This window comes from Hyperoodon ampullatus, assembly GCF_949752795.1.
Source record: "Hyperoodon ampullatus genome assembly, chromosome: 10".
In the NCBI taxonomy this organism is placed as follows: domain Eukaryota; kingdom Metazoa; phylum Chordata; class Mammalia; order Artiodactyla; family Ziphiidae; genus Hyperoodon; species Hyperoodon ampullatus.
The window spans coordinates 39461714-39480917 of NC_136923.1; the positions used below are offsets into that span (position 1 = coordinate 39461714).

The window sequence follows — 19204 nt, forward strand, 5'->3', positions numbered from 1 at the left end:
CTGGCCAACCAGGGAAGGACAAGCCTGCACAGGGGCTGCCACGGCTAAGATGCAAGCAGTGGCTGACTCTCCAATCCAGCCCTGTCTCTGCCACTGTCCTCAGCTGGCACCACTCCAAACCCAAGCTAGCAAGGCTGTGGCCTCTACAACCCAACACTGGCCACTCAAGATCAGATAAAGGGGTTTGGAAAGTGGGCTCACAGGGCCATAGGAAAGGGAGAAGTTCACATAGCATGATTACTGAAACAATCACACTGCCTTAGTTATTACCCCAGTTCAATGGACAGAGTCAGGATCCAAAAGGGTCTCACTAGGTTGGAAGGGATCTCTAAGTACAATCAGAGATGTCATGGCAGGGACCCATGCAGAACCCCCAAAGATTCACACTCAGGTCACACAAGCCCAGGATGGAGGGAACCCAGCCTTCATGCTGAGATGCCCAGCATGAGGCTGGACAACTGTGGGGTGCACTGCCAGACAGTGCTCAGAAAGGTGTAGGATGGTGTTCTCAGGCTACATGAGCCAAGGCCCCTCATCCTTCAGACTGTGTCACTCACAGTCCATGTGACATGCTGAGCCCTGAGCCCTGTTCTCTGAGCCTTCCTGTCCTCAGGATCTGACAGTCTTGGGCAGGACAGCCCAGGTCAGCAAGGGTCCCAGAGTCACATTCCAGCCACAGGAGCTGGAGAAGCCTAGAGAGAAGACCGGGGTTGAGGAGGTGAGAGCACAGTGAGCTCCTGCCAAACCTGTGAGCGGATAAGTCAGCCGGCCCAGAGGGCAGAGCCAGGGCCCAGAGACAGGAGGTATAAGGAGACACACAAAGGGAAAGAAGAACTTTCCAACAGTGGAATCATCTGCCTGGGAGGGACCAGAGGCTACGGACCACTGGGGTATTCACACCAAGGCAGAGCTCCTGCCTTCAAGGAATATGGAAGCAGCCATTCCGATATCCATTTGGTGTTGGATTAGATGCTCAAAATAAAAGGAGGACAGAGCAAACATATCACGTGCTGAAGCTAAACCACGCTCCTGAAGGACATGGCCTCACGTGCCAGACCTTGACATTGGAGGAGACCTGGCCTGAGCCCACAGAACCCACGGAGCTACAGGAGAAACTGCAGCGAGTACCACATCCATCTCCTCACTCTACAAGTGAAGGAAGCTGTACAACTGCCAACTGGAGGGGGCAGAACTCAAGTCTCTTTCAGGCCAGCCCTTTCCATGCCCCACCTCCCCCACCACGAAGTGTTTGCCAACTCTGGCTCCCCTAGAAATCGTGAGCACACTGGCTGCTGCCAGAGCACCTGTGGGATACGGATGGGACAACACTCAGGAGATAAGCAGTCGAGCACGGCTGGGAGAAGGGATCCTGCAGCAGGCTCTGCAGGTCCAGGTGGGAGCCTTGCTGGCTGGCCAGCCAACCCAGTAGAAGGATGCCAAGAGCTTTTCAAGAGCCCGTGTTTACCAGGAGCAACCAATTGGCAAGGCAGCAGCCAGTCCCTCTCCTGGCTCCAGGCTTGATTGTGAGGTCATTTTGTCCACTCCGGAAGATCTCTGGGGCACAATGGAAGAGCAATCCTCTTCATTTAAAGCTCTTCTAATTAACCTAAAGGCTGCACGTTGTACTTGTTTTCTCTCCTCTGTGAAGCTGAACAGTGGGAAGCATCCCCCTTCCTTTTCAATCATCTCACAGAAATAAGCTGTCAGAGGTGGAGGGGACTTTGGAGATTATTTAGTTAAATTTCTCATTTTACAGATGGAAAAAAACTGAGGACCTACCCAACACGTACAGCCAGTTTCAGGCAACATCGGGACTGATTAAAACCTGAGTTTCTGACCCTCACCCAGGATGCTTCTACCATTCTTCATCCCCCACCCCACCCTACCCTGTCCTTTGCTCAAATGTCCTACTTCCAGATCCTTTTCCTGTCCTCAAGGCCCTCCCATCCTCTTGCTAAATTTTCCATCTTCTGAGAGCAGGAGGCAGGGAAGTGACGTGGTGCTCCAGCTGTGCTCAGTGTATGGCATTTGGGTTTGCTAAAGTCAGCTAGCTGGCTTTTCTTCTGAATCTCTCATGTTAGACCTTTGGAGCTCCCAACAGAGTAAGTTAGTGCTGTGAATGTGTTTTGTAAGCTGTTGAACACCATACAAATATGTGCTCTACTATTTTAGAAGATGAAATAATACAAACCCTTTTAATCGTGTGCTCATTTCTCTTACCTCTGTGAGACAAAGAGAAGGTAGGAGCAAACTCTAATTTAAGGAAGTTGAGGGTAAAGATCTGAACTAAAGTCTCTCTTTCTCTCCTATCACGCTGTGAGCCCTTTTGAGGGCAGAGCCCATATCCTGCGCCTTCCTTTGTTCCTCACATTTCACCCGGGGACAGGCATCCAGTAGCTGCTCAGCAAAGGGTTTCCTGAATACGTGGCTGAACATCACTTTAAAGTCCTCCTACTTCTAAGTAGAATTTAACTGTAGAAATCCCTCATAACTGCTCCCGTATACAAAAAGTGCAGACGATCCTTATTACCTACCAGCACACACGAACGTATCCAATGTATGGATGCGACTACCAGGAAATTTCCTTACCTCTCCTTTCCTCCTAAGCACCCAAGCGTCTTACTGGTTCTTCCAGCATCCCTGGCCGGGGGGCAGGCTCATCCCCCTCCCTGAGCCTGGGGCACTGGAGAGCTTGGGCTCCTCTGGGTACAGGGGCAGTCCCAGATGGGACCAGGTTGGGTGATCCTTGTGTGAGCTCCTAGACAAGCTGCTGAGGCTCTTTGATCTCCTCAGTGGTTGGGACCAAGTCCTTCCACTACTCCTTAGGGAAAATCTCTTCCTCACCTTTAGCCCTGACAGCAGTCCCACCACTTCAGAAGCAGCCAGGCCTCTCCAAAGAAATCTGGATTTGATCTCAAGGGTGACCTAAAGTTCTCTGGAGGCTCCCAATATGCCTCCATGTGACTCTCCTGTTAGAAAGAAGTGGAGATACCACGTAAGAGGTCTCTGCTAGAGCAAGGCTCTCTTAACCCTAGACGCCCCTAAGAGCAAAGTACAGGAAGGAGAGATCAAAGCAGCCCTGAGACCAGCCTGGGCACCCAAGGTTTAGCACAGATCAATCAGGGAGCATGCTGCTCCTCTCCATCCTACAGGCACAGCTGACCAGAACCTGAAGTATAAGACACGTGCACTGAGAGAATGCCAGAAAGGCACAGGTCCCCACCAGAGGTCCAATCCACGGTGGGGGTGGGACACCAGAATTCATCTCCCTTACCATAGGCCTGGGTCCTAATTCATTCCCCAGCTACAATCAGCTTCCACCACTACACTGGTGAATGGAGATGGCAGAAGGCCCTACAGGAAAGGAACCTGCGCAAGTCCTACGAATGCAGTACCAAGACCAGCATAACATGCCCCTGGCACCAACTGAGATAGGAGTCCCCACAGCTGGATTGTCCACCAAGTCCCAGCTTACTAGGAGGGCGTCAAGTCCTAAAGTGACACTTGGCCCTTGCTGCTGGCAGGTAGGTCTCAGCCACCATTTCACCATTTTAAAAAGTGAGTCCCTGGGAAGGAAGGATGAATAAGGCCAGGACAGATGGGGCCTGCAGGAGCTGTATGGCCAGGCAGGTGGAGTGAGGAATAAATGTGTGTAAAGCACCTAGAGGAATGACTATGGTGGAACAGGCACCCAGCAATGGTAGTGATAACTATTATGACAGCTTTGCCAACCTGTCTCCACAGTCAGCACCAACTGATTGTGTATGGTCCACAGGCTCCAGGTACAGATTCTCCCCAAGCAGCCCACACATAGCAAGGTCTGTCCCTCCCCACATCCATCACAGACTAGGGGAAAGGGCCCCATTCAAATGTGCAGGACCTATGAAAAGGGGGAGGATTTACTGAAGCCCCAAATCCTCTCTCCTAGCAGCCTGCTACTTACATATACAGGGAAGGCTCCCCCTGTTATGCTGGAGTGAAAAGGTGTGATCCAGGACTCTGAAAGCTTTGACTTCTTAAACTCAGAGCCAAACCTACTCAGTGGAAGGAGAACTTTAGAAAAAGAACAGAAAAGTGGCCCACTGTGTTGTTCCTTGGTTCCCAAACTAGTCCAAAGTCTAGATCTACTTTCAACAAACTCTCAGTCCCTTCACATCTGAAGCCCTCAACGAACTCTTTCTTAAAAAGCTAGAGTTTCTTGGCCAAAAAGAGAAATGTGATTCTGAATGGCTTCTAGATGTAATTCCCAGTTTTCAGGAAAAAGAAGGGAGAGAAGAACATCTTAAATGACACCACAAGGATACAATCAGCATAATCCAGAATATGAGAAACCACAGGACAAATAACACAGCCAATCGTAAATTGCAACGGGGAAAAAAGGAGAAGGAACATATAGATTTAAAGAAACTGAAGAGATGTATCAGACAAATGCAATATGTAGACCCTGTTTAGTTCACAGTTCAAACAAACCAATTGTAAAAATAAATTAATAAGATAATCAAAAAAATTGAACCCTGACAGGATATTTGCTGAGATTAAGAAGAGAATGTTAGCTGTTTAGATGTGATCATGGTGCTGTGGTAATGTTTTTACAAATCCCTTATTTCTTAGAAATAGACACTAAAATATTGATGATGAAATGTTGGGATATCTCGAAGATGGGGGTGGAAGTGAGGGAGACAGATAAACTTAACCAGCCATGAGCTGATGATGGTGGTGGCTGGGCAATGGGAACATGGGAGCTCATTAACTTATTCTCTCTACTTTTATGTATGTATGTTTGAAATTTTCCATAATAAAAAGTTTTTTTTTAAATAAAATAGACTTCCTCCCCTTAATGCACCCATAACTTTTTTTTTTTGTATCTGCAGCATCTTATCAGTCTTACTAATGCTAGGAACAGCTATATTATCAAAACTGTCCCTCCCTCCCTGGCAAGAAATGCAAAAATGGTTGCCCCCTTTGGGTGAGCTTTTGACATCATCACCATTCAGATGTTAGGTCACTTAAGCGCAAACTCCATGACATGCCCTCCATGAGAATCCAATGGCCTCACATGATCTCTAAATAATAAAGGATCATTATTTCCAAACCTAACAATTGTATCCTTTCATTTTAGCCTTACAAATTAATCCCAGATTTTTCTAGAGCCTGACTGATAGATGACATAGTATAACAAGTCTGGCTAATCCCAAACCAGAGATACTATGCCTGACAAATCCATTCATTCATTCATTTTTTTGTTTTTTGCGGTACATGGGCCTCTCACTGTTGTGGCCTCTCCCGCCGTGGAGCACAGGCTCCGGACGCGCAGGCTCAGCGGCCATGGCTCACGGGCCCAGCCGCTCCGCGGCATGTGGGATCTTCCCAGACCGGGGCACGAACCCGCGTCCCCTGCATCGGCAGGCGGACTCCCAACCACTGCACCACCAGGGAAGCCCCATTCATTCATTTTTGAGATATAATTATGGCAAACCCATCTTGAGAAAGGAACTCTGGGTATGGTTCTCAGAGCAGCTTCAACCACCTTCCAGCAAATGCCCAGGCTCTCTGTGCCCAGCTGCCTTTGGCTCAAGATGTCTCCCTGGACTGGAAGTGAGTGAGAGCTCAGCACTGATCACCAATTTCAATGGAGTAACGAGCGGGAGGCGCCTTACCTGGTTTGCCCCAGCTTTCCACACCCCTGCACTCGGCCCCAATCTCTGCTCACTGTCCCTGCCTGTGTAAACCACGCTCCTCATGTCATTTCTATCTCTCTCCACCTCTCAGATCCCCATCATTCTCCCAAGGAGCCTTGGGATTCTCCTTCTTTTGAAGCCTGGCTCTGTCTCTCCACTCTTCTCACTTGACAACCCCTCTATAAGCACTACCTATCTGACACTTCTCAGACACTGAGCTGCCTACAGTGTCACTCCTAGGAACCTTCCGTGACTTTGTTCTCTGAGAGCTCTTCAAGAGCTATTTGACCAACCAGACTGTGAGGTGCTATAGGACAGGGGAGCATCATATATTCTTCCAGACCCTCCACAAAGCCCAGCACAGTGCTTGCTCTTGATACCAGTAAATATACCTTGGTTGACTGACTAAAGATCAATTTGCAAATGTCAAAGTTCTGCAAGTCCACAAAGCTGGTGTAGATTAAACAGGCCACCACTGGTCTACGTGGCTTCTTTGTGCAATTTTTTTAAAAGGTGCTTTCTGGAGTACTCATAAAATTTCTCTTGAACTGGTGATGTGTGTACAAGTAAAATCCCATCAACTTGGGACCTTCACTGTACATCAGGCATTCCACCATAAAAATAAGTGAATGAATGAATAAGTGAAAGGTGCCCCTTCCTGTAGGAAGATGTAGCCCATACCACGGCATATAGCTTGGAGCCTGAGATAGAGTTCAGCCTTCCCTGACCTGGCACTCCTTGGGAACGGCACAACGTATATAACTGCACATGTGACCCTGAGACCAGAAGCAGAGAGCCCTGCCTTGAGAGACTCTCTGATGCCCAAAGTGCCATATCATCCAAACAGGTTAAGAAGCAGCACTATGGGTGTGGTGGCACTGCTACTCACAGGATTCTAGTCAAGCTCTTCAGCCACAGATGCTGGAGCCGCCCCCTCGCAGAACCCAAGTCAGCTCAGTATGAGGATGGAAAGACTAATTCAACCTGGGGTGACAAGGGGTAATACAGCAAAGGAAAGAGACAGGAATCAATTCCCCCAGGACCTCAGTTCCATTCCCTTTTGGGATTAGTAAAATGATCTCCCCCTTACCTGACCCTCCACCTACCTCTATTCACAATATAATTCCCCCAAATTCACAAGCTGGCTTGAAACTATGCCAATGCCTTTCCTGAATGCCCAGAAGCACATGCCACAGTGCTTTTTCTCCATCAATGGGCCAATCTGTTCAGCAGCATCTCAGAACAGAACATGCTAAATTTGGCATCAGGTACCTGAGACGCTCTGGTAAGAGGAAGTAGAAGCCATTCTGATGCTGAAGGAGAGACGTATCATGGAGATGCAGCTCAGCTGAGATGCTCTGACAAGCAAATATCAGCTGGAAGAGTAAATCCCATCTCCTAAGGGGCCCCAATTCAGAGCTTTGGTGACAAATAGCCAGCTCACCCCCTGAGCCTGACAGCTGTAGGACCTTAGCTCCACAGGTCCATATATGTGCCTTGCCCACAGCCAGGAGTGAGATTATGTGACTGCTAAATCCAGCAGGAGCCCATGGTTCCCTAACCCACAGTAGTTCATGGGTCTGCCCTGTAGCAGAACACACAGACAGGGTAGAAATGAAATACTGAAAAGGAATATGAATAGACACTAGCCTCTTCCTGTGTCTTTAAGCTACCCAAGTCCTTCCAAATTTTCATATGCTTGGCTCCGCAACATTAGATAAACTACAAGCAGAGTAGCCTGTTTGGTTATCAGAAGAGAAATGTCAAATTTTCCATATAGAGAACTCCTAACAACAATGTGTTTTTCCACTCAGCCGTAGATGCTTTCCTTTGGAAGGAGAGCTCTAAAGCCTGAGTGAGCCTCTGCCAAGCTAAAACTCAAACAGCAGCTCAACACGCAGCAAAATGGACAGTATTTGCAGTGCTAAGAACTGTGTGCTATCCAACTGCATTACCATAATAGCTAATGTAAAATGGGCAAATCCCTCCTCTAAAAGGGATGGTCACAGGCTGGCCTGTCTGTGGCAGGTTTCAGGCTACTAAGAGCCTTTCATTATTGTTAATTGTCTAAGAAACAACTTCTGAGAAAATAAGCACATGAGAGGCACAGTTGGGCAGCTAAAGAATCAAAAATTATGCTCCCTCACAGTTTATGTGCTCCCACACAGAGAAGCCAAGGCAACAGTATCAGCAGACTCACATGGATCCAGAAGCACTCCCCAGGTCTATTTGGTGTAAAGATAATGCCTTTCATTTTATCTTGTTGTCTCTTGGTAGCTTTCCTGAGTTTTCAGTCTACTGATTTATTATATATTGGCATTTCCTTCCACTGCATTTACTGCCACTTGATTGTTTATAGGACCTCGGGATGCATTTTAAACAAGCTGGTTTCACGGTATTTGATCAGATATGTTCTGTTTAAAACATTCCACTGATTTGAGGTGGTAATCTAAATCATAAGACGAGAGAACATATTTGGTTCTAGATGATTCAACTGCATTTTTGCTTCACCCCAAAGTGTTTCACTAAACCATTGTGAAAGCACATGACCCTGTTAGTATTTATGAGCCTAAATAAGTACCTTTTGGTATCCAGCGGCATTTTCCCTTCCTCCAAAGATGATTTTAGCCACTAAATGCCTGAGGAAAGTGCATGACCAAGTTCATGGTTCAACTATTTCCACATCTTTCTGTTCCTCGCAGTGACACTTATCTTCCCTGACAGCCACTCCCATTGTGCTCTTTCCTTGGCCCAACACAATGGACACATGCAGACTCCAGCAGACAGGGAGGACGCTTTCCGTCCCATTGCTCCCCAGTGCAGAGGGACCCGGCAGAGGTTACATAAGCCCCTCCTTAGCCCGGCATTGGGGAAGAAGCGAATTTGGGGTTCGTGAGGGAGTCACGGTCTGCAGGCCCGGACTGACCCTCCGTTCACCATTCTGCTTTATTAAGGCAGGGCGGCTGTAAAGGGAGGGTCGCTTCCCGCGACCACCCGCTCATGCCAAACCAGCTGGGTTCTAAGTGTGGCCAGACGTCCGACCTCGCTGTCCAGACTAGACCGCAGGGTCGTGGGCCCCGGCCCCGGCCTCGGCCTCAGGCTACAGATCCCCGCCCCCCGGGCGCCGCCGTGTCCCGCACTTACGTGCCCGGGCCGGCACCGGGCCCGGGGCTTGGACCGGGTGGTCCGGCGGTTGCCCGCGCCCCGCCTGACGCCGGGAGCTGTCCTCCACCAGCCGGTGCTGAAGGCGGCTTCCCTGCGCCGGGGCCGGGGCCGGAGCCCCCGGGCGGCAGCGGCCCGTCGCCAGCGCCGCCCTCCAGGCTGGCCTCGTTGCCCATGGCGGGCGGGCGGGCGTGGTCGGGGTCGCACTGGGCCCGGGCCGGCGGTTCCCGGGCTGCTGCTCACACACTCCGTGGCCCCGCCGCAGCCGCCGCCGCCGCCGCCATCATCTCCCAGCTCTGCTCGCGCCGCCGCCTGCCGCTGCGCATGCGCGGCCCAGGTGCCCCTTCCCTGCACACGACGCCCCCCACGCGTGCGCGCGCTCTCGCCAGCCCGTGAGGCCTCTAGTACACGAGCCAGAAGCGGGGTCGCAGGGAAACAGCCGCCGGCGCCAGCGCATGCGCCGTCTGAGGCCGACGCGAACAGCGAGTGCTACCAGGAGCCTAGCGGCGGTTGGTGGCAGCTTCCCACCCAACCAGGATTGGAGGGACACGGATCACGAGAAGGGGCCGTGGGGGCGTCGCGCCGTGCCCTGCCCTGGAGTCAGTGGCGCTTTCTGACTCGGAGAACTTGGGAGTGGGAGCCCTCATTTGGGTAGCGGGAACAGGCCTCAGAGAGGGGACACCGAGTGTGGCATTAAAGGATGTTTAGGAGTTGGAAACGCAAATAAACAAGAGTGTTAAGAGGCACAATGTCATGGAAGGACGGAGATAAAGGATGCTGGGTGATGGGGCTGGTTATGAGGGTCTCAAAGGCTAGCTGGGGGGTGAAGACTTTATCCAGATGGTGCAATGGGAACCATCTGGGATTCACTCTGAGGCCTGGTCCCGAGGGACAGGAGTCTCAGGAAGTGTCCCTGGGAAAGGTAGAGGGTGTGTCAGGGCTGGCCTGAAGCCAGATGGAAGGATGCCTCAGCAGGCCCTGGGACAGTGACCTTGGAGATTGGGAAGAGGAATTGATATTTCTTAGAGGCTTTGAGCTGCGGTTCCCAGGGACTGTTCCCAGATGAGGGGCTGCAGGCTGCCTCTGCATTAACCATTACCTCACTTTCACAGACTTAAGTGTTTGCATACTACTCTGCCTCCTGGCTTCTCACACAAACCTGTGCTTTCCTGAGGGAGAATATTTCTTAGAAGATCCAGACTATATTCCAAACTATTCCTGGATTCATAAATCATGGCTGTGTAGAAGAACTTGAGTAAATTTGGACCCATTTTACAAACCCATTTAATTCTCCTGATGATGAATATATCAAAAGGGATGTCAGCAGTTCTAACCTGACCTGGACTAATCCAGGGATCCCAATGAACACTGATAACCAGGCTGATGGACAGATCTTGGCTGGGCCTTCCCATACACTCTGATCTGCTCCCCCCCAACCTCTGGGATGGAGTTTCCATGAAGCCTGGATCGCTGACTTGACTACCTGACTCTGACTGCATGGGATGATGAGAGCCTCTCTGCCTATGTTATCATGGTCTTCAATATGTTTCCTCCTGTGTTTCAATCATCTTTGTGTCTGGTGACTACGTGTGCACATCTAGGCTCCACAAGGATCCACACCTCACTCCTGCCACTTTCCAAATGGGGCCTTGGCAACTGACTTAGGCTCACCAAGCCTCCATTTCCTAGCCTGCAAAGTTATAATAATACTAGCCCTTCTAACATGGGGGATTATAAGAGTGGAGTGGCTGATACAAATAAAACAACAAGTGCCCAGCATACACATGACCAACTTTATTATTAGTTGTCCCTCTGGTGGGTGGTCTGGGATTTGGGGGTTTTGTGCCACACCTGTTCTCCTGCGGAAGAACGTGTACAAAGGCACTATGGGCAGGCCAGTGACCTGACCTTGGCCTGACCCAGGCCCTTCTGGCTTCACAGACACCAGTCAGTGTGGGCTGGGCCACTTGATAGCGGGGGAGAGAAGGATGTTTGTTTTCTGTTTTTGTAGAAGCCATAGGAGCTGTGGCTTTCCACAGATTTAAATCAACATGTCCCTGGTACCAATGGGGGTAATTAGCCCTACCCAGGCAGCAGGCCTGGGGAGTTGCCTGCCTCAGAGTGGATTGCTGGCTGTTAGCAGAACTCCACGGTCTTTGCTGCCTTGGTGACAAAGGACACAGTACAGTAGAGACCTGGAAGTGTGGGTTAGTGGTTCCCCTACCTTCCTTTCAAACTCTCAGTCCCACTTCCTCTGAGAAACATCGCCAGGAACATGCCTGCCCTGTCCACATCCACCCCTGGCATTCAGCCCAGGGACTCCTGCCAACCATGGGATGGTGCTGGCCTCTGGTTGTCTGGGGCTCTGATTCAGTCTCCAGTTTTTATTCATTGTTCCAGGGGTTGTTTCCTTCCTCTTGACCTACAGTGGGCATTCCTCAAGAGCAGGACATTGTCTGGCTTTTCCTATCCCCTGGGCTGGCTTTCAGCAGGACCTCAGGGGCTAATGATTGGGCTGAGTTCTCTTTGCAGCTCTGAGCATTTCCCTCACTTGCACTTCCAAGGGCTTCACCAACCACCAGGCTAAAAGCACACCAGAGGAACCTTTGGCTGTAGCTCCTGCAACACTGCATTTGGGTTGTTGACTTAATGAGTAAAAGGAGGGCACTGAGGTTGTGTCCAGAGTGTCTCCTGGTGGAGGGGTCATAGACAAGCTGCCTATACTGACCTAGGAGAATTCACTAGGCTTGACTTCATGACAAGTGAATGCACAAATCTGTCGGTTTGTGCAAATCAGCTGTGTGGTATGTCTGGTACCACTCCCTCCTTCATCCAGCTGCTACCTGGCCAGGGATGGGATGGACCTGGAGACCCTACAGAAGCTTCCCAGCCCCCTAAACTTCACTTGCAAAATGCATTTTCTTCCCACTTCAGTGTGACACATGACACATAGCAGTCATTTTGGAGAAAGACCAAATGGGAGGAGAATCAGTCCACATGCCAAAACAGAACTGATGGATGGACACATGTCCACTTACTTCTCCAGTCTGTGCTCTCAAACACTTATAGAAGACCAGAGGGAAAATGAAATCAGGGGGAAAAATCTATCCAGGTAGGAAAAGGCCTAGTCAGAGCCAGCTTGCTGCTGGGATTTGTAGAAATGATTAGTCATTGGAAGGCAAATCTTGGAAGAATTAAGAGATGCAGGGCCTCAGGAGCTGCACTTGGATGCCAGCTGGGCCATGGGCAAGGCAACAGGCATGCAAGCCCACGCACAGGGGGTCAGAGTGCAGACTCTGAGGCTGTCTTGCTTCCCCACACAATCCAGTTTACCCTGGGCTGCTACTTTCAGCATGGTGACCTCCACAGGGAGGTTCAAGAGCCAAAGATGAAGATGCCGACGGTGGTGAAGAGGAATGACTAACTTTGCAGGCAAGAAGAGGAGGTAGAGAGTGTGGAGATGAGAGAGAATGACAAAGGATGACTGAGGACAGTTCTGGATGATGTGTTGCTACGGGCTTTGGACTATTCCAGAGAGGCTGGGAGAGCTGGCTTCCATCTACAGGGCCCCCTGACCTCTGCACTCTTCTTTTTGTTGTAGTGATGCTGAGGCTTATCTCACCTCCCAGTGAGAAGCAACTCGGGAAATTGGATCCCGGTGTGCATTCCTCCTCTGGGATGGAAAAACAGGACTGAAGAGGAAGGAAGGAAGGAAGCCCAAAGAAACAGAAGGTTTCCCTCCTGGCTGAGGTTTATCAGCACTACCCACTAACATGGGGAATAAGGCAGCTCTCAAGCAAGCCTAAGGCTGGTATGAGGCTACAAACAAGAAACCTGATCGATCTTTGTCCTGCTCAGCAGCCCATCTGGGCTGGCTAGGACAATTTTGCTTGTGTACTAGGGTCTTCAGATGACCCATGCCCTTTGTAGAGTAGGAAAAGGGAGCAAAACTGAAAGGTATAGAATTTGCTTGATGCCTTGTCTGCATACTTCCTTTACTGTTGCAGTGTGCAAATCTTTACTTGAATTATGTGAAAAAAGCCAGTAAAAAAATCATCGGAAATGTTTATCACCAGCCTAGTCCCACCGCCCATGCATTGCTCCCAAGAAAGCTAATTAAGGCCCATTGCTATTAGAGTTATGTGCTTCCAAAGGCTTGTTGTGACATAATGAAGACATGGTTCCTCCAAGTTGTAAGTGTCCAAGTCAAAACATGCTGCTTTCCTTGCCTCTCTGCCTTCCCCCAAACAGGCCTCCAGGCTGGCTTTGCAGATCTCATTCATGCGTGCACGCACACTCATCCTCCTTCAGCCAGTGCATACCTAACTCTTACTCGGTGCCAGGCCCAGTGAAGACTGTGGGAACTTCCCTCAAGGAGTTCAGTTTGCAGAAGGGGAGAGACAAGCACATAAATGGTTTCCTGTAAACTATAGAAAATGCTACCTCGGGACTTCCCTGGTGGTCCAGTGGTAAAGAATCTGCCCTCCAATGGAGGGGACGCAGGTTGGATCCCTGGTCAGGGAACTAAGATCCCACATGCCGCGGGGCAACTAAGCCCGCGCCACAACTACTGAGCCCGCGCACCACAAATAGAGAGAGAAAACCTGCCTGCTGCAATGAAAAGCCTGCACACCACAACAAAAATCCCACGTGCTGCAACGAAGACCCAACACAGCCCAAAATAAAATAAATAAATAATGGGGAAAAAGAAAAGAATATGCTACCTCAGTTACTATTGCAGTCCTTCCCACTAGGATCCCAGTTTCCATGGGGTTGCTTCCACCTACCTCTGGATGGGGAGCACAGGGAACAGGTCAGGTGGCAAGTCATGCCCCTATGCCCTCTCCTAACCAGCCCATGTGTCCTACTCCAGGCAACAGAGGATCAGACATGACTTGGACACTTCATGGGAAGGGAAAGCTAGTTCAACCCCTTCCTCAGACTCAGTTCCACATGTCTTCAGGGAAGTCTATTAAAGGGAACCCTACCTCCTGACCCTCTGTGGCTCCACTGCTGCAAACCCAAGCCCATTACTGAGAATTAACCTTTACCATCAGGGATTTCAGGCCATGGGACATAGCTACTCTCTGCACTGAGCTTTATCTTTGTCCTGATCAGAGTGGATTATGATAAGGTTTGTTTGTCCAGGGAGCTTCCAGGAGCCACTGGAAGAATTCCTGCTTTCCAGGAAAGATGGACAGAATAGGACAGGTTGGTGAAACAAAACCCTTATGGCAAGTAGAAAGGTCCACAGTCCCTTAGGCCTCTTCTAGGATGGATGATTTCAATTCAGTTAAATTCAATTTAGTTAAATTTAAATTTCAGTTCAATTTGGCACTTTTGAGCCCTAGAATAAAGACAGCACCATGCTAGGCCTCAAGGATGCAGCAGAAATCAAGACTGTTGAGCTTACTCCACCCTCACTGAACTTGCAATCTCCAAGTCTGGCCTTTGTCTGCCTGCTGCTCAAACCAGGCCCTGAATCTGTAGGGCTTGACTGCTAGCCCTCCATGCAGGACCACTACCATCCCCTGCAGCCATGGGTGTGGCCAAAGCACCACCAGGCCAGACCAGGCTGTAAGGGCTGAAGTCACACTCAGGTTTCCCCGGGGTTCTGGGGTGGGTAGCAGCAGGTATCAGTTGCACAGCAGCATCTGGGTTAGCACTGCTAGTTATGTATTAATAACTCCCCCAGCTGGCACGCCTGGCATGGGCATCAGCTTTCCGAGAAGGTGGCCTTTCTGACCATAAGCTAACAGTACAGACTGAGGAATTCCTAGTAAGGCTGAACAAAGTACATCTTCCTCTTGCCTTCAGAGAACAGAAAGGTCATGTGTTCCCCTGAGCCCTCCCTCCCCCAGTCTTTGCTCATTTCAACCAAGCCCTCCCTCATCCCAGGATCTGCTCCAGGGATCTTCTTGGGGCTCAGAGGGTGGCTGTGTCCCTCTCCTAGCCCTGCCTGGCCTAGGGCCTCTCTGAGGAGAGGAGTAAGCTGATTGTACTGCCTGGGATCCAGGGTGAGCCTTGGGAGGCACAGTGGCTGCTGAGTCAGAGCCACTGGAGTCACACTGGATGCCTCCTTAGCCTCTCATTTGTCCTCTAATCACTGTACTGGACACAGGAACGCTGGCCTCCCCCCTACACACATATGCACCATGTGCTCCTCAAACAAGAGGAGGACTCCATCCCCTTCAGCATCCCCCAAGCCCCGCTCCTTGTCCAGCCCAACTAGGCACATGTTCCCTGAGGGTGAGTTCATCCAGGACAAAGCTGGTCCTCTCCCACAGGCACACCCAGAGGCAAGCTGCTGCCACCTCCCATCAGGACCTCCCCATCCCCTGCCATCGTGGGCTGGAGCTAGCCCCTTTCTTCACCTTTCTCTCCCAAGACCTTTTGCAACAGAGATGCTGAGGGAAATGGGGCATGACCCCTGGAAAAGGAGCTGGCCTAACCTGAACTCCCAGCCATTTTAGCAAGTCCCAAACCTGGGCTTTGCCCTCTGCAGCCTGAGGCTGCAACACCACGAGGACACAAGGCAAGAGTACATTCAGCCCTGCCTTTGGGAACTCTAGCCAGCTGCCAAATGGATGTTCCCTGCTGTCCTAGTGAGTGCCCAGGGCTGTGGAGACAGCTTTGGGCAGGGTGTTCCCTGGGGCTTCAGGGTGCCCCCACTCCAGGGTCAACTCAGAGAAAGTGTCATCTGCTACCCCATCCCTGTCTGTTTCTACTGCGAAGTGTCTTCCCCTAGGGGCACAGCAACTGGAGCCGCCTGGCTTCCTTTCAGGACCCTCCCAGATCCGCAGCACTTTAGGCCGTGTCCTCAGGAGCTCTCAGGCTGGAGGAAGAGGAGACTCAGGGAGCATGCAACAAGCGCTGAGCCCTACTGTGTGCAGGCCCCATGCTGGCCTCCACCGCAGGAATCCTGGAGGTTTACAAAAGCTAAGGTGCAAAGGAAAGGTCCTTATTCCTTCCTGCCTAAGTACATCAGAATTCAAGGTTTGCCAGCAGGGCCCCAGTAACAGAAGCCATCTGGAAGCCTGGGCCCCAGACTCGCCCCTCCCATTTATTCTCTGCTAGCTTCCCTTTCTGAAGGAGAACGGCCGCGGCGAAAGGCAGGCTCCAAACCCCAGCAACTCGCACCCTAACGCCCTCAGGGTCTGTGCCTCGGTGTCTGAGCGAGAAAAGACCCGCCCAGTTTAAGCGCCAGTCCGCGGCCTAACTCAGAGCGGCTCTCGGCAGCAGGCCCTACCGCCTTAGCCCTGCCTACAGCCCCACTCGGCCCCGCCCCCCTCCAGGCTTGGTCCAGTGCCCGGCCGTCTCAGCTCTGCTCTAGGCCGGGTTCCACCCTCCCACAGCCAGCCTCCGCTGTTACTTAACCCCGCCCACAGCCTGACTTGCCCATTGCCGTCAGGCTTACTCCAGCCTGCGGCGCCACCTCCTGGGAGCCCATGGACACTGTCCTCCCTCTTTGGCCCAGAGCCCCTGGCAATTGGCTCTGCGCAGGGCTGACATGGGGCGCCCCTGAACCACTACCAAGGTTGAGAGCTGCCCCTGCTACCGCCCGGAAACCACCCAGGGGCACCTCCTGGACACACGGAGCCTTCACAGGGACACAAACAGACCAACTTAGCCCCACCCCAGCTGAGACTCTAGGGTCACCTCCATCAGTGGCTTCAGGTTAGATATTAAGCAGAACTTCCTGAGGCCAAGAGAGCAAGGGCAGGGTCATTCCCTGAGCTCCTGCTGCTAGGTCTTGGGGTGAGGTATGTGTCCCTGAACTCTGCACTGGGGACAGCTTTTCCTGGTATTTTATCAGTGCGGTATCCTACAAGTAATTGACCCCCAACTCCCCAGTCTGGGACTCAGTTCTATCTGCAATACAGGACCAGTCTCAGCTCTGGGTCTTGAAAGTTGTGAGCAGAGAAGCAGCCTGGGGGCTGTAGGTGGAGACGGTGAGGACCCTGTGGTGGTGGGAGTGAGCCCAAAAGAGGCACCAGTTGTTCTGTGACCAATGGCCATGATCCTGCCTCTGAAGACACAGCTGCTGCATCCCCTGCCTCCCACGCCCTGGCAGTGTCCCAGGACAACCTGCCCCTTCCTGGGCACTAAGTCATGCTAAGGCTACCCAGCTGGCCTGTCCATCCCAGGCAGGGCACTTAGGGGCAGGCTCCCAGAAACTATAGGCCCAATGAGGGCAGAACAGCCTGGCCAGAAACCATTCTCCCCTTCTCTCCACTCCAAGGCCAATGCCAAGGCCAAACTTGCCTTGAGACTACCTGGGAGACTGGCCAGCCTCAACCCCACAAGGTAGTGGGCAGGGGGCCCAGCCTGAGGGACCCGTCTGGGACCTGCAGAAGCTGACCCACTCTGGGGCAGACTGCCTGTAGCAGGACCTCTCCCACCATCCTCCCCTCCCGCCCAGTCTCATTGGGTTTTTTGCCCGTTCCTCTCCACCCCGCACTACAGATGAGGAAATTGAGGCTCAAGGAGATTTATCTCAGCTGGATCAGGCAGAAGAGGTGCTAAGGAGGGCTCATTGGTTGGCAGAGCTTCTGGTGCATACACCCACCCCTCCCAGAGGCACAGAAATGGTAAGGATGTGAAGGCTATTTGGTCAGCTGCTCAAAGGCCACCTCCGAGTGGGCCTAGCTGGGTCCCCTCTTCCCTCTGTCACATGGACTCCAGTTCCACCCTATACTCATGTTGTGTAGGGGCCAGGGAAAGAGATGCTTGGAGGCAATGGCATTGTAATAAAGACAGTTTTATTTAGTTCGATATGTTTCTATACAGAATGCAGAAAACACATCTTAAAATCATATAGAAGGAAATAAAAACACGTCAGTGGTTGGTGAACACTTGAATGTGAGATTGGCTCTCTGTCTCACAGAGTCCAAAGACCACTGCCAGCCGGGCACTCAGGGGAGGAGGCGGCCTGCAAGGGCATTGTTGCTGTTGTTATTCTGTTCACTGCCCCATCGCCTCCTGTTGCTATGGTAACAGGCCACTCTGGGCCAGCCATGTCTCTGCGTGGCAATGCCCGATGGTGGGGTTGCTAGGGGCAACGGAGCTATTTGGAAGGCCTTTCAAAGCCCTCACCAGGAACACTGAAAATTGTTTATCTTTTGGCAAGGTCATCAAAAATAATCTCACCAGGTCAGACTCAGCTTGCGCTCCTGACTCTGGGGCACTGGGGAAACTCCGGCTTGGATCAGGGCTTGGAGGCACAAGGCCCAGTCATCACAGGTCCACTGAGCCCTCATCTACAGGCTTCCCCCACAGTGGCACTGCTCACCCCACCAGGGGACCAGGCAGGAGAGAGAGGCTAGGCCCTGTGGGAGAAGGTGCAACCAGGAATACCCTCCAGAGAAGGGCAGGGTGGAGACCCCTTCACTCTGACCGTCCCTCCCCTCCTGAGGCAGCACACATGAATCCTCTGCAAAATGGTCAATATGGCTTAGAAGTGGCTGCTTGGTGTGCAAAGGGAGCCTGGGTCCACCCACCCACCCTCGATCACAGAAGGAATACATTATTGCAAAAGGCATTCCTCCCTAAAAGGTACCCAAAATAACTCTCAGACATCAAGAAATCATGCTCAAAATGGTTTCTTCCAAAGGAGGAGAATCAAAGCTGAGTGGGTGCCCCTGAGTCACGGGACAGAGATGCAGATGGATGGACGGATGTTCTGCTAAAAAAGGCAAAAGCAGCCCCAGTGTAATTCCAGAATTTAAACCATTAGGAAAAGAAGGGGGGAAAAAAATCAAAATGAGCAAAGCCGTCAGTCCCATGGAATCAACACTAAGAGCTTGTACAAACTGCTGTAAGCATCACCATTTTTAATTATTTTTTTAATAAAACAATTTGAGGCTGTATAAAAACTTTAGTAAAAAATTAGCTTTGAGAGCCCCCAAATTTTTACTATGAACTATTGCTGGCACTCCTCCCCAGCCACCAGACCTTTCCCAGCTGTTCAAGCCCAAGGCCTGGGACTGGAGCGCCAGAGAAAAGGGGTGGGGTGGGTCAGGGTTGGGCTGTGGACTGTTGGGACAAAGTGGCCAAGGTCAAGTGAGGAAAGAGCATCACATGACATAAAAATATTGCATCTTCACCAAAATGTCCCCCACTGAGTGTTTCAAAAATCCATGATATTCCTTTTAGGAGGGGAAAAAAAAACACACAGAAAAAGGGTAAAAGAAAACAGGTTGACGTGGTCGAGTCTCTCGACCTCCCCAGGCATCCCCACGAGCAGCTGGCCCACCTGGAGCACCTAGGTTGGGGGCCACGGCCACCACTGCCTCTTGGAGTCCCCTTTCCATGGAAATGAAGACCCCTTGGTTGTGGGCCGCTAGCGTGCATGGGGTGGGGGT

The 19204-nt window shown here is 51.3% G+C and overlaps 1 protein-coding gene across 1 annotated transcript in view; it reads right to left on the reverse strand.

The window, feature by feature from the left end:
- BSN (bassoon presynaptic cytomatrix protein) overlaps positions 1-9016 on the reverse strand; it is a gene marked incomplete at both ends in the record, with an annotated part of 85318 nt that extends 76302 nt beyond the window's left edge. Inside the window, 1 exon segment of the mRNA XM_079713610.1 lies at positions 8823-9016. Coding sequence (XP_079569736.1) covers positions 8823-9016 — 194 coding nt within the window.
- Positions 9017-19204: the final 10188 nt, after the last annotated feature.